At 39.9% G+C, this 14,766-nt stretch overlaps 1 protein-coding gene across 30 annotated transcripts in view; it reads right to left on the bottom strand.

The window, feature by feature from the left end:
- Nucleotides 1-14,766, bottom strand: part of ptprdb (protein tyrosine phosphatase receptor type Db) — a 131,392-nt gene that overhangs the window by 45,523 nt on the left and 71,103 nt on the right. For 29 of the 30 annotated variants that reach the window (XM_067497222.1, XM_067497229.1, XM_067497232.1 and 26 more), the window contains 2 exons: nt 4,842-4,987; nt 2,834-2,975 (listed from right to left, as the gene is read on the bottom strand). In XM_067497222.1, the coding sequence (XP_067353323.1) occupies nt 2,834-2,975; nt 4,842-4,987 (288 nt within the window). Of the gene's footprint in view, nt 1-751; nt 802-2,833; nt 2,976-4,841; nt 4,988-14,766 lie in introns of those variants that run through there. The other variant, XM_067497238.1, reaches the window with a different exon arrangement.

Genomic DNA, 14,766 nt, shown 5'->3' with positions numbered 1-14,766 from the left:
CACAATCATGGGAACTGCTGTGTGAACACTGGGCTCTTTATATGAGACCCAAAATGAAATCCACACACATCCCTCACTAGTTCTGTCATCTGTAAATCTGGAAGGCTGCAAGTAAAGTCTGGTTTTACAGTCATGGGAACTCCAGCGGGCTGGCTACTGCATTGGTCTCCCATGTCTAATATGTGCACCTGCACAGAAACCTGCTTATGTCATCAGGATTGACTCAGGGGACAAATAGTATGATAGTTACATACAATAACATTAACACCATAATACATAGCAAACTGTTTCACTGAAGTATAATGTTTTTAAGTGTCCAGTTTTGAAAATGCATTATGAGTGAGCTAAAATTTTGAGGTATAGCCGAATATAAGATTATATTAATATGACAAAAGAGGTGGTTTTAATGTTTGTAGGATGTTGTCATCTTCACAGCTGTTTAGCAAATACTTTGCTGGCAAAATAAAGTGCTTTACCTATAATTTAATAATGTTATTTAGCTTCTGATTTACTTTTCTTTTTGGACCTAAACACTGTGTCCAACATTCATTCAGATATATTCCAATAAACACATGCCAACGTTTTGCTGAGTCATGAATAATACAGTATCGTCCTGTATACTGGATCTTAAAGGATATAATTGCATTATTGCAGTTCATTATTATTTTAGCCATTGCCAATCACGACCATTTACTGGAAGCCAAGATTTCAATTAGCCTGGTTCTAATCCTCAGTAATTAAGCTGGCTGACCTTAACACTGGATCCCTCCTGCCAGTCAGTCAGTCACTGGAGCTGTGCCTCTACAGAGCCGGGGGAGACAGGAAGACATGACTGACAAGACGTTGTGTGTGTGCATGAATCTGTGTTCGTTTGAACACACGTGTGTGTGCATTTTGTAACTGACATTTGGACTGACAGTCTATCAGGGGCTATTAGTTGCTCCCATGTGGCCTCTTGTTCATCCACAACACAATGACTCCTCAGAGAAGTAGAAAGAGGCTAATCACTGCATAAAGACTGACTGCCTTAGATTGAGGATATATTTGCTTGAGTGTGTTTTGTGTGTGCGTGTATATGTATTTGCCTGTGTGCGCCACCATAAGTGCTTATGTTCCCTACAAAGAAAAACGTTGAAGATGAGCAGATCGGAGTTTCCATCACGGGAGGCAGACAAAATCAAAAATAGATGCAGGGACACACAAGCACATACAGATGTACATAAGCGACTGAGTACACCTCCATGCCCACACATAGACATTCGCGTGCGCACGCACACACACACACACACACACACACAAAAATTCAGGATGGATGAAGCGGAAAGGCACAGTGGATGCAAAGAGTGGTCTAATGTGAATAATTTAGAGGCTGCTGTGTAGTAGACCTAAGAGCATGAAGAGAGGCAGAGAGAGTGACACAGGGAGCGAGAAAAATGGAGAAAAGTGTACAAAAAGATGCAAGAAATGGGTGAAAAGAAAGAAAGAGAAAGTAAGAGACAATAAAATTGGGGAGACAAAAACACAGATGAGACAGAATAAAAAGGGAGTGGAAAGGAAGAACTGTAGACACTGTAACTGTTATTAGCCCTTAGAGAGACAAAAGGTAGAGAGAGAAAACATGGTAGTGCAATAGGCTGCCCGTCCTTTCCCCACGAGCATGTACTGTAAAGACAAGCGATGTGATTATCCACATCGAGCAGCTTCACTCACTAAGACACTCTTGAGCTTCAAACTACCGGTGCATAATGTTCTCCTAATGGACTCCACTAACACTAACATAACTATCTGCATTAATGGACTCATGCTAACACTAAGAAAACCATCCACTGCAGTGGACTCAGGCTGACACTTGCCTTTATTGTTTATCAACATCGGAAGAAAAGCTTTATTCTACACTTGTCATTATGATTACAAGAGATTTCCAGGGAACTGTCGAAGCTGATCCCCAATGTTATGATCTTACGTTGATGACCCTCTACACATACATTGTCTAGCATTATACTACTTTACCTTAGGCTTTAGATATGTTGTTTACCAATGTGTACACATAGACAAAAACAGCATCACCTGCGTCATTGTTCGAACACTTCTGTGAATACATTTTGTAGTTCAGGGGCATTTACCAGGGGGAAGACTCCAGCAACGTTACCGAATTTCTTCCTACCAACATAATCAAAAGTCATAGCAACACTGGAAAAGACTGTATTGTTGAGCTCATGGCAGAGAATATGGCACAACATTATCGGCAGGTATAGTGTGTAGATGTAGGTAGTTGTGGACAAGCTTAGTAAGTTTTTCCCCAAAAACATTCTGCTGAGGAAGTTGTGACCGCAACGATTATAGGATGGACTGTATCATGAGTAGGTGAGGGCTTCATGTCGGATATACAAATGCATAATTAAATGTGAGTTTGTTCTTACTCGTACTTGAACCTATTAAGCAGTTATATTTAGTAGTAATTACCAGCTAACGGGTTAGACACAATGTAAGTGTAAGTGTTTATTGTTTAACTGATGTCAACAACTACAACTCTTCATACAGTATGGAGCATCCATAAATGGTTTAGAAATAGTTAATGAATTACTAATAGCATAGTATAGGTATTTACATTTAATAGAACATGATTGCACACATGAAAAAATGTTTGAACTCATGAATACACATTTTGTCTAACGGTTTATTTTTGGCTGTGAAAACAGCAGAATAAATGTCAGAAATGTAAAAACAGTCACATGGTTCAGTATTGTATATTGAGCTGTGACATTGTCAATCATTCTCCTTGTATAGTTAAAGTAAGGTGTGTGTACATGTGCGTGTGTGTGTTCACACTGACCTCGTAGCACATTTAGTCTAGTGGAGGCAGTGATCTCTCCTGCAGAATTGGAGGCATGACATTCGTAAATTGCTTCATCCCTGGGAGTCCTCAGAGGCTGGATCCTCAGGACTGAACCAGACCCATCGTCAAATTCTATTACCTGTCAGTGGGGAAAAAAAGGGCTTTAAATGGCTATAGTTCATATTTCAATAGCAAACCAATCAAACGACTATTCAAAATAAAGGGGCAGCTTGTAGTTTGGTTTTCTTTCCTGTTGTGGCTCACTCTCAGCTTTCATTGTTGCTGTTTTGAGACACAGTTGACCTTGAGTGTTGCTACTTGGTTTTATTATTACTTCCCAAGTCACAACCCAAATCAGGCTTATTCCTTAGCCACAAGGTACCTGAATCTAATGTCTTTGAGCTATCACTGGTCACATTTGAGATTTTAATTGACATTGGACAGTCATGGTACTTACTTTATAAGTTTACATTTAGCTACATTTTAAGAAGAATTTTAAGAGAATTATTCATGTTTTCATCTCATGGAACATATCAGATGGTTCAGAACTACAGGATTGTACATCGTAACTGCTGTTGCATACTTCTAAAACATGTATGTTTAAAAAGATTTGGATTGAGAATTCTCAGAAGGTTTCCATTGACTAAACTCAAATACAAAGAACTCCCACAACAACTCACAACAGACAGGCCAGTAAAGAGAAATATACAGTTGCTAGTTGGAGCTTATATAGGGTGGATTAAAAATAAAATATCTCCTCGAGTGATTTAATCACAAACAGGACGACACCAAGATGAACTTAAACCTGAGAGGAAGCTCAACTTATTAAAGTGGAAAAGCACCTATAGCTCAGGGTGACACCGGGTGGTTCAACATCTCTATCTGATAGTGACTGGAGAGGTGGGGAAATATAATCAAAAGTTAGAGCCTTCGGGAAACTAATAAGGCTGATCATATAAGAATCTCATATGCTGTTGCCCATGGCATCATCTGACATATGAAAGAACTGGAGTAGATAGCATTTCACACAGCTGTATAACCTTTGGACCACAAAAGACAAAAAAGCAGGTAAAATATTACTGACATCAATGTCAACTTTAAATGCACTAAACACACTCTGACTTGTCATCAAAGGAAAAGCACACGTGTGTTTAATAATATTAATTATGGCTTTGTTGACATCTGCAGAGTCAGCATGCAGATTAACAGGCCTCTAAAATTGGCTGATCTAAATGTAACATAGCAATGCAAAGCTTTAAGTAGGAATTATCTTAAATATTAATAAGGGTGAAACCCGGAGATTTTCGTTTGCCATTTGTTATCCAAAATGTCAGGAAATTATGAAATAATCACTGTCATAATTTTACAGAACCCAGTCTGTCATCTTCAAATGATTTGTTCGCCAAGAGTCCATTTGAAAATCACATATGACAAAACAGAAGCAAATCCACCGAAATGAGAGGCTATGTATGGGTGGAATTTTTTGGGCTTACACAAAACATGATCTTTAGCTAGGGTGCATAGCATGGCTCCATCCAGAAATGTAAAAAAGAAAAGACATTGACCTACCAGGCGTCTAAAGAGTACTCATATTTGTTTAGGGTGTCTCCATCCTTAATGGTAGAAAATAAGACTACTATTGATTTTTTTAAATCTAGCTCTCAAGAGTGAGTAAAATTAATTATTTAATAATTAGAATAGTTGCAGATTAATTTTCTGTTCATTGATTACTCAATGAATGTATAACCGTAGCTCAAGCTGGTGCCAATCAAAATGTCTGCTGTGAGAAACATGCATAAAGATATTATTAAAGAGAATACTTTAACATAACTGACACCAATTTCAGAAGTTTTTTCAGATACCACTGCTTTGCAAAGCTGCTTTACACCTCTGATGTGGCTCCGTTTTGCAATACTAACCCATCTTGTGTTCAGTTTACAACATTTTATGAGGTTAGCAGAAATCCCAGGTGCAGATTTCCTTCATCAATATCTCAGCATCATACCTCAAATCTCTGGTTGCTGACTTTTTTGCCTTTTTTGTTCCAGACAATCTTGGGCTGAGGATCTCCAGTGGCCTGGCACACAAAGGAAGCTACTCCCCCCTGGACTCCTGTTTGGTCTTCTGGGGTTCGTGTGAATCTTGGAGGTGCTGCATGAAAAAAATGCAATTTAAAGTTAGGGCATGTTCATTAAGAGTTGTTGTAGAAAGGACAGGCGGTGGACATACACCGCTTGTACATAGTATTTTTAATAGGACAAGCATCCATACCTAAGATCACCATCATCACTATATTAATGATTGCTCAACATACAATATATGAATTTCTACTGTAAATGAACTGGAATACCACTTATTCATGTGTTGTTTTGTAAAAAGTGTGTGTAAAGGGGGGATGTCAGCTATATGCATCTGTTTAAACCAAAAGAAGATGGACAATGTCATTAAAATAAATCAGAATATTGCAGAACATCATTGCTGGTTCTGTGTGTTTTTGTGCACGAGATATACTGTGAAACCATTCCTGGACTACGTGTACATCTATATCTGTATTAATGTGCAGTTGTGCATGTCAATGTGTGTCTTTTTTTCTGTACACGTGTGGAAGTTCCACCCAATGTCCCTGTACCACCAAAGGAGCTTAATATTTTTGTGCCATAAAGGAATTATGAAGACTTACTCCTGACATGACCACTAAAGCCCCTCGTTCTGGGGACGCCAACAATATCATAACCACAGCCTCTGCTGGATTGTGACATCATGACATCAAAAAGATTCGGCACGTCAGTCACGGCACGTCACCGCCAATTCGCCTAATGGCATTCCAGCCAAACCAGAAAATCCCTACTTAAGGGCTTACTGCCAACTGCCCTGACAAAGGGAGAGAAATTGCTTTTTGCTGTTTAAAAGGAGGGAGGGGGAGAGGGAGAAAAGCTAAGCTTTTGAGAGAAGGAGAGAACGAGAGAGTGCTGAAAGAGTGGGGAGAGCGAGGGAGATAAAGAGGAACGAGTGAGAGACAGATGGAGAGCCGAATGGGTGACGAATAGAAAGCACGAACAACAGAGGTGAAAGGAGGGAGGAAGATGAGCAGGCTGTGGCCACGAGAAAGACAGAGGGAGCGAAACACAGAGAGGGTGAGAAAGAGAGCAAGCCAGCCAGATGTACTGGCAAACATGGTCCGAGAGCCCCAAGCTGCCCAATCACCTCCACACCTCAGTGGCTCACGGCCAAATCTGCTTCAATGACTGAACAGAACAGATTGTGTGTGTGAGAGACAGTGCTTACAACAGCCAAACAGCCAGAGTTACTCATGACACATCAACCATTAAAAAGTTACTAATTTCGGATTAGCAAGTGTTACATTGGACTTACTGAAACTTACTTACTTACTTACTGAAACTGGAAATTGCAATCCCTTACACTAACGGTTGCACCAAGTACAGGATGTGTGAGTGTGTCCATTTGCGTGTCGTTTTGTTTTTGCATATACAACACAAGTTTGTGTGCGTATTCCACCAACTTTGTATGCTCCATATTAGTCAATCGACAACAACAGATAATCGATGAATCCTTTAGGTCTTTTCTTCAACTGTGAAAATTTCTGCATTTGGATCTAAGTTGAACCAAACAAGCAAATGTGTGCGTGAGAGACGCATGAGTGAGCGAGCAAATGTGCGTGTGCCCATCGGAGATAGAGAGAAGGGGAAAGAAAGAATGAGGAGCGGGAGAATCACTCTCTTAATCCTCTTGCTAATCTCTCCCCCGCAAAACAAATGAAAAGTGTAAAGCCAGCAGAGCCATACTAAAAGGCACGGTAGATCTTTCAATTGCTTTTTTATCTTTCCTCCCTACTCTTTATCTCTCTAGCCCCGATCCCTCTTTTCATAAATCTCCTGTTTAATTGTCTTATGTTCTCTCTTTCTCATATTTTACTCCTTTATCTCTACACCCTGCTTCTAATTCTTTGCCACTGAATCACTTCCTTCCTCCTTTTCACAGCTGCTCTCCCAGCTCCTTCTTTCATCCTCCTCCTTGTTACTCTTTCTTCATCTCGTGGGTGTTACATAAGTCTTCCTGTCACATTGACTGACTTAATGAAGGGGTGGTGATGGGGGTCTGCTCTACACTTCTTCCAACTCACTCTTGCGATTCCTCTCATCTCATTTCTTTCCGTATCTCTCGTTATGGACTCGCATCCTTGTTGTGTTTTCCAGTGTGCTACCTTGTCTGTGTGTAACTTCTACAAATTCATTGTCTACAAATTCTTCTCCTATTCTTTGCTCCCTGCCAGTGTCCTAATTGTTCTCCCTTTCAACAAGATCATCAGAGTCTTTTGGTCATGCTGTTTGTTAGGATTCAGCACTGAAATTTGGGCCAAGGACAAAGCGGGGGGCTCACGCTTAGTGGATCATTTGTTGTGTTAGGGGAGGAATGTGATGCGTCTATGTTTGTAGAGTAACGTCAGTAAAATCAAAAATGATGACAGACTTGGAAAATCCACACAAGAAAGACACGAGCGTCTTCTTTTTCTTCAATCGGACCCAAGATGGACGTAAGGAAAACTACTGAGTGGGTTAGCAGAGAAAGAGATTTGCATGGAATTAGAAAGTGCCAATCAAAGGGGTGGATGGAGGGTGGCCTACATAAAGGTCGCCATAGAGTGGGATGTGATCTACACAACAGATGGCAGGGACGGGGATTATAAACTCCCATCTCTGTGCCACTTTCGAGCCAGGGCTGAAGATGTGCGATAAACTTTGATTCCATGGGGAAAGTTTATCTCTCAACTCATCTAAACTTTGTGTCTTTTTGGGTTTTACAATAAAATAAACAGATGAAGTTGATTGGCATGAGAATAGGATTACACAAACATCAGGTGAAAACCAGCCTGTTGACCTCCAATCAATGCACTTTATTTTGTTGTACCACCTTACTGTATTTGTTTAAACTTGCCTTAAATAAACCTGCAAACTGTAATGGGCTGGATGGATGTTCACTGGAGTAGCACTTTGGAAAGACAAATAGCAAGACTAAATAAAGCTAATGGCACTATGCAGGAGACTACAGGGAAAACCTGAAGCTGGCAGAAGCTGTCTTAACCTGGAGGGACACAGCAAGAGAGATTGAGTTTGTATGAACAGATGTTAGCACAAACCTGCAGGGAGTATGATTTACGAATACAATGTATTAAGATTGGGATATTCTATAAGACTAAGAATGGAACCTGCATGTTTTTGTGAAGAAAAAGAGAAAGACGTTCAGCTCGGTGTGTGAAAGGTGATCTTTAAAAGTGTGATAAATTTGTGGTTTCCATACTTTTATGACACTAAGAAATGTATAACCGTGTGCTGAGTGTGTATGTGTGCTTTATCCCTGGGTTACAAGATTTGATGCCAATTTAGATGTAGAAAACCTGGGAAAATTTTGAAAGTAAGAATGAATCTATATTTATGATCTAATGAGATTTCAAACAAGATAAACTAGATATTTGTGTCACTTAATTTGGGGGGGCGCAGCGTGTTATCAGAAACAATTCGTGCCCGTCTTTTCCAAACGGCCGCAAATGTTATGCGCCCTGAGGCCACATCTTCTGTGCCTTCTAATAGCTTTGCTGATCTGATCTGAAAAAGCATCCAGCAGACAAGCCTTTCCACACAAGTCAAATCAACAAAATGCAATGGACTCAGCAACACAGAATTGACCCAATCTGCCTGACTCTACATGTACTTGTTAAAGAGAAGCTCTGAGATGCTGGACTAAGAATCGAACCGAAGATAAGAATAAGGAATGAGCAAGTTGAGCTTTTGTTAGGAAAACACAGTCAGAAGCTGGGTATGCCCAGACATTAGCGATAGCTGATCCTGTGTGTACGTGTGTGTTTGAGCCTAGTGCTACAGTATTTCTGCTTCCCCACAGGAGGAAGGGAATAAATGGATATCGAACTACCTGATCAGCTCAATATCAGGAGCATCCCCTTCGGACACATTACTAGATTATCCTGGGTGTGTGTGGACATGGTTGCATGTGCATTTATACATTTTGTCAGTATTTTTGTCAGAAAGTTTTGAAACATCTGTAAGGCAACGCTGGATGTTGGTTCAACTATGGCCACATCTTACGTTTTGCCTGTGTTTGCTCATACTGATGGTTGGGCACGTAATGAGTAATTTGCAGTCTTGGCCAGGGAAAGATCCCGCTGTACAGTATAGTGTTGTTATGTGGTGGTGGGTGGCTAGCTGATGACTTCTCAAATGAGAACTGAGTCAGGCTTGTCAGACAAGTTGAGGAACGAGGCCAATATTGGGGCCTGAGCCAGGGCCATGATAGTCTCAAGAGTGGGTGGGCAGCTGGCCAGAACCATAACTTAAGACACATTGACATCAAACCGACACATTAAGAGCAAATTATCAGCTGCTCGCTTTCGTTCTGGAAATTAAATTGGACTGCTGGGGCCAATGAGCACAGAGAGGCAGCTATCATCCTTCTGCAGCACACATATATGATAATTGGAAAAGGTTTGGCAAAATGTTCCATTTTAACATGGAAAATTCAATAAGCCTCTACACAATTGCCATAACTTTTGTAAAAAAAAAAAAAATCACATTAAAGGTGGTATTCAACTTTTATCTATTGTTATCTATCTAAAGAGTCTTTTCACACACATTTTTCTTTAAACATAATTACGTTGCTCGTGACTTGCATGTGTCACTTCACTGTTGCAGTTCATATCTGCAGTTTCTTTTAGGAGTCTTAGCTGTATCATTTTTACACTGATGCCATAGCATTGCATAAATTCACGTTTTTCTGATGGCAATGTGGGTGCAATTAGCATGCCACTTAACCACCATAGCTGCCCCAGGGTCTGGATAATCGGGGTTAATTTGTTAGAAACACAAGGGGAGGATTTAATCAAACAGGGTCTTGTTTTATACACAGGTCGTCAGAAGCACATGGGCTACCCACTGGGTACACAACTCTACTGGGTCAGGGCTAGCTTCCCATGAAGAAGAACAGAGGGATTTCTCAGTACTGGTCTCAGTGCATTACTCACAGACCACTGCTCAGGCACGTTGGAGCTAAGCTAATACTATCCAGCCCTCTTTACAGATGGGTGCACCTGCTAGGCTAATGCTAAGCTAATGCTAGTCAGATCCTGTTGGTCACAGATGAGTGCACAGCTATGCTAGCTGCTAATAGGCTCGCTGCTGTGAGCCAGCCATGCGGCACACTGAGAAGCTGCAGCAGTACAAGTGCTTCGTTTTTCTCCCTATCAACACAGACTGTTCTTCTCTCCGTCTAATCTGTCTCGCTCGGAGATTGATGTTGATAGATGATGATGGAGATCTTACTGGGGGGGTCCAAAGGGTCACTGTGCTACAAACTGCGTATGATACAACTGACTCTAAAAGACATGTTATGCCCTTTAGGCTGAAAATTAACTAATCCTGGCTCCAGCACTGACAGCAATCATTTTTTAAAATTATTTTTATCATTATTTTTTTTTTATTTTGTGTGTGTAAGAGTTAAGAAAATTATGTGATGTGTTTGTAAAGTGTCCTATTTCTGCCACCTTCTACAGAGAGAAATTTGCACAGTGGTTGATGGATAGGTGTCATCAAGCATTTGAATGAGGCTTTTTACTTTTAAGGTAGAGCATGGCACATGGCACATCATCACTAGATCTGAATTTTAATACATTGAAAGTAATGATTCAAGAAAATATACCATGAATTATTTAGATAATGACTGAAATTAGTTTAGTTGATAAGTGGCATGCTAATTAGGAAGAAGCACATAAAAGGAAAATTGTGCATTGATTGGAGTTGCTTATTTCCTACTGACTGTAGACTTTTCCTCTCACTTTAAATAATCAGTTAAGCAGAGAAAACTTTCTACATTTTTTGAATGTGGAATTTGATTGAAATTACACAGTCTGATCTTACTATTATGCCTTCTGCTTCTTTTTTAAATTTTTTTTAATAAAAGCTGAACACCATCAGTCAAATATTGTCTTTGGGTTTCATCCTACAGCTGTAAATCTAATACTACCGACTTAACCTATGTGAATTGCTTTTTGCATTTTTTTTTTGTTTACAGTTTAATGAAACATATTAATTACTAAGCTTTAGAGGTGCAGGTAGTTAATTGTTTTCATCTTTGGACAGATGCAGTTTCTCCATGTTTACAGTTTTTGTTCTTACCTAACCAGCTGCTGTTCACACTGAAAGGCCAGAATTGAGCCAATACATTTCCCAGAGAAATGGTCTAATTCTGTTTACCAAAATGTTAAAATGTTCTTTTAGAGATCTCTGATTTTCTTTCTGTGCTTTGTGTATAATTGTGGTCCAAGGATGTAATGCTGGGAATAGGACAAACTGATGACTAAACATGCAGAAATTGTCTCGTGGTCATTTAATCATACCTACCCAGGCCCCATGAGAAATCAATTAGTCTCTATCATGATCCAAACTGTCAAAAGACTGGTTGTGGATTATAATGTCAGCCAGGATCTTTCTTTTCTTTCCACTTTCAGTGATTCAGGCAATACCAATCAATCAAGGAAACTTAACACAATCTATCAACGAAAATAAATGGTTGATGCTGTTTCACACCCTTAACTAATCCCTGGAGCAGCAACCTTTTCTTAACCTTTCTGACCCTGCCTCTTCATCTCATTCCAGTGCATGCCGACAGCACCTCATCCATCAGTAACAAGGAGCTGGCACGAAACTGGATACTTATCACAATCTAATCTCTTGTCTGCCAAGCTTGCATACATAAAAATTATTGTGTAAACATACAAGGACACACACGTATAGTGGCACTAAACACAAATATTTTCTTACTGTTTGTTCTTATTTTCACCATACGGAGCAAGAATGGGATGTCAGAGGATAAGCTCCACACAGTAATTATCCCTAAATATACACAAAGCTGAGCTAAAAGTTAATAACACTTAAATAATTTGTTTTGCAAATGAACCTTTAGGTGTCACTCGTTAAAATCAGACCCTCCAAGAATTTGCAATGTTGCAATAGCAACAATTAATTTAACCAATCCCTTGTGAATCCTGCATTACCTTGCAATCATCAGCAACATCATAAAAACACCTTAACATGCATCACAAATTTCTTTTTCACTAGATCGGGCCTATTAGGCCGCAACATTCACAAAAACAAAATTCTGGAGGGAATGTCAAATGTACACTGGAAATTATTAAAATACAAAAGAAAAGAACACTAGACCTGTAAACTTGAAACATTGATTTCTGTAGAAAGCCAGACACTCACACTTACTTACGCACCCGAGGCAAAGCGAAATAAAATACTTGAAGAGAACCTAACCATGCTCCTGTCTAAGATGTGTATGTTTGATGCCTTGCTCAAGAGCTTACAAAATACCAAAGAAACAGGTACTGATTTTATGTGAAATTGCCCCAAATCACTTTCAAATTCCAGTGAGCCTGAAGGCCATGTGAGTTCTGGCAGTGCCGTTAAATGTTGGCAGGTCAATCAGTTACGACATGAGCAAGCTTCATGTTTCCAATGTTGTACACAGGCCTAATATGTCATGTATGAAAAGGTCATAATTTCAATCACTGAGAATACCAGCTTGAGTTTTATTGATGGTCTTGTGTTTTCCCACATCAAGTTCTGCAGAAAAAAGTGGGAATGGGAAATTAACAGCTTTTTTTTTTTAAAACATAAATGAAACGGGTAAAGAGGGTAAAGAGTTTCACATTGTCAACAGCCACCATAAGCAGAATCCTAAACCACACTTGCTTGGTTTTTCAGAAATGTACAGTCTGCTTGCTAAAGCACTGGCTTGCAACTCAGCAATGCTTCCCTTACAGTAGCCTCTTAAAAAGGAGCTGTTTTCTTGTGTTCTGTTAAACACACACACACACACACACACACACACACACACACACACACACACACACGTGGAGTTGTATTTCAGCCTGAGTTTTTATTGCTACATTCAAACTGCGAAGGGAAAGACGACAGCTTGTTGGTTTTGGGGCAAACAAGGGTCAGCAGAACGAACCCTGTAGTTGCATTGTTTCTTGTTTTTGCCAATGACACACGCAGAGATGCAGTTTCCCGCACACAGGGCATCTCAATGCGTACGCGGACCAGTGGCCTAGTTTGCGACAGGATCAGGGCTTTACTCTTAATCCACCAGATAGATGTCATATGTACGCACGCGCACACTAACACACTGAGAAACAAAAACAGTGGTAAAAGAGAGAGAAGTGGAGAGAAAAGAGAGTAAAAAAGTGAGATCTAAATTTGTAAAAAATAAAAAAAGACACACACTCATTCACACACACAAAGCACCGCTTTTATTGTTACACCAGCGCTTCTGTGCAGATTGCACATATGGTTCAGTGTCATGCAAAATTTCCAACTATACACATGGGATACTGTTCCATCTGATTGCATCTTAATACCCCCCATCCACTAGTGTGTATATGGGTGTAACGTGTATAAATGCGTATGTGTTAATGGTGTTTTTAAAGTTTAATAAAAATTATGCCATTGTCCATACGCAGAGGAGTAAACTAATATGAGGCCCCTATTTAAAAACCCTCTTCTGTTTGAATTGTATTGCATTCATTAAGTATGAGTGAGGATAAGGACAACTGAAAACAGTTTTTCAGAGTGCATTTAACATTTCAAAATATGTAGACACACAGAAAAGATGTCAGTGCCCCAGAAGCGTCTGTTTAAAATCTCAACATTCAAATCTCTGAGTCCCCACTGTTGATATTAAAAGAGGCATTGCATGTCATACACAATGAGATAAAATGGGAAAAGAACAGCCTTTTCTCCATTTCCCCCCCCCTCAAGCCTTCTGTCCTTCCTTTCTCACCAAATTATATGGATGTGCTGAGAACAGGCGGAGAGCGAGCAAGAAAAAGGCAATAGAAAAAGTCACAGTGAATCTGATGACAGCAGGAAAAAAAGAAAAATATAGACAGAGGAGACAGAGTATGAACCCTTTCCATCCTCGTCGCATTTGTGCTGCTCCCATAACCCTCATAGAGGAAGTCTGGGAGCATCATCATCTTGATGAATGACTGGGCCCGTACCTGCCGACCCTGGAAGTTACACGGGGGACAAGAGGGCACCAGGCTGAAAAGAAAACAAGAATGGTGTGTGGATGTGGGTGCTTTTACTAGGCTCTGTGTAACTGTGTACTTGTAAAACGCTGAAGGACGGGAATGGCTGCCTGAAACCTATACTTGAGTGTTCATATGCTTGTGTTGCTTCTGTGTGAGGTAGTGATGATATATGTTCAGCACAGCAAAGCCACAAGCCTGGATCTATGCTGTGTTTCCTGTCCAACCGACAGTCAGTGCTGTACATGCTGCACATTTTTCCTCTTTACAATCATTCTCCTTGCCATAATGCATTAACACATACGGAACAAACGTTTTTTTAAAACTGATATGGAAGTGAAAATTCTGCTAGATGCCATTACTCATGTCTCTGACAAGACAACTCCCAGATATTTAACAGTCAGCATAGTGAGCTTGTCTGACTTAATTCTCTATTCCTCCTTTCTTGTTCATTATTTCCTTTCTGTCTATTCTTTCTTTAAGTCCTCCCACTCTCCACTTCTGTCTTCATTTCTTTTATCCTTAGTGTTAGGCTTTTTCATCATCCTGACAAATTGACAGGGAAGTCATGCAGGGCCAACACTTTCTCTTACACAGGTAGACACTATGTATGCTTACAAGCACATTAGTATCTTAGTAATGGTCAGATATTTCTATTGTTTGCCTCCCATTACCATTATGTTCCATCCAAATAGGTCATTGATGGAGATGCCAAAACTTGTGTATTAGATGCAGCAGTCTTTAGAAAGCTATTGCAAGGACACCCTCTGACAAGTTAAGAATAAAAAGAAAAAACGAAGAAAAT

This window comes from Channa argus, chromosome 3 (genome assembly GCF_033026475.1).
Source record: "Channa argus isolate prfri chromosome 3, Channa argus male v1.0, whole genome shotgun sequence".
In the NCBI taxonomy this organism is placed as follows: Eukaryota; Metazoa; Chordata; class Actinopteri; order Anabantiformes; family Channidae; genus Channa; species Channa argus.
This window is presented reverse-complemented; position numbering and strand designations above follow the sequence as displayed.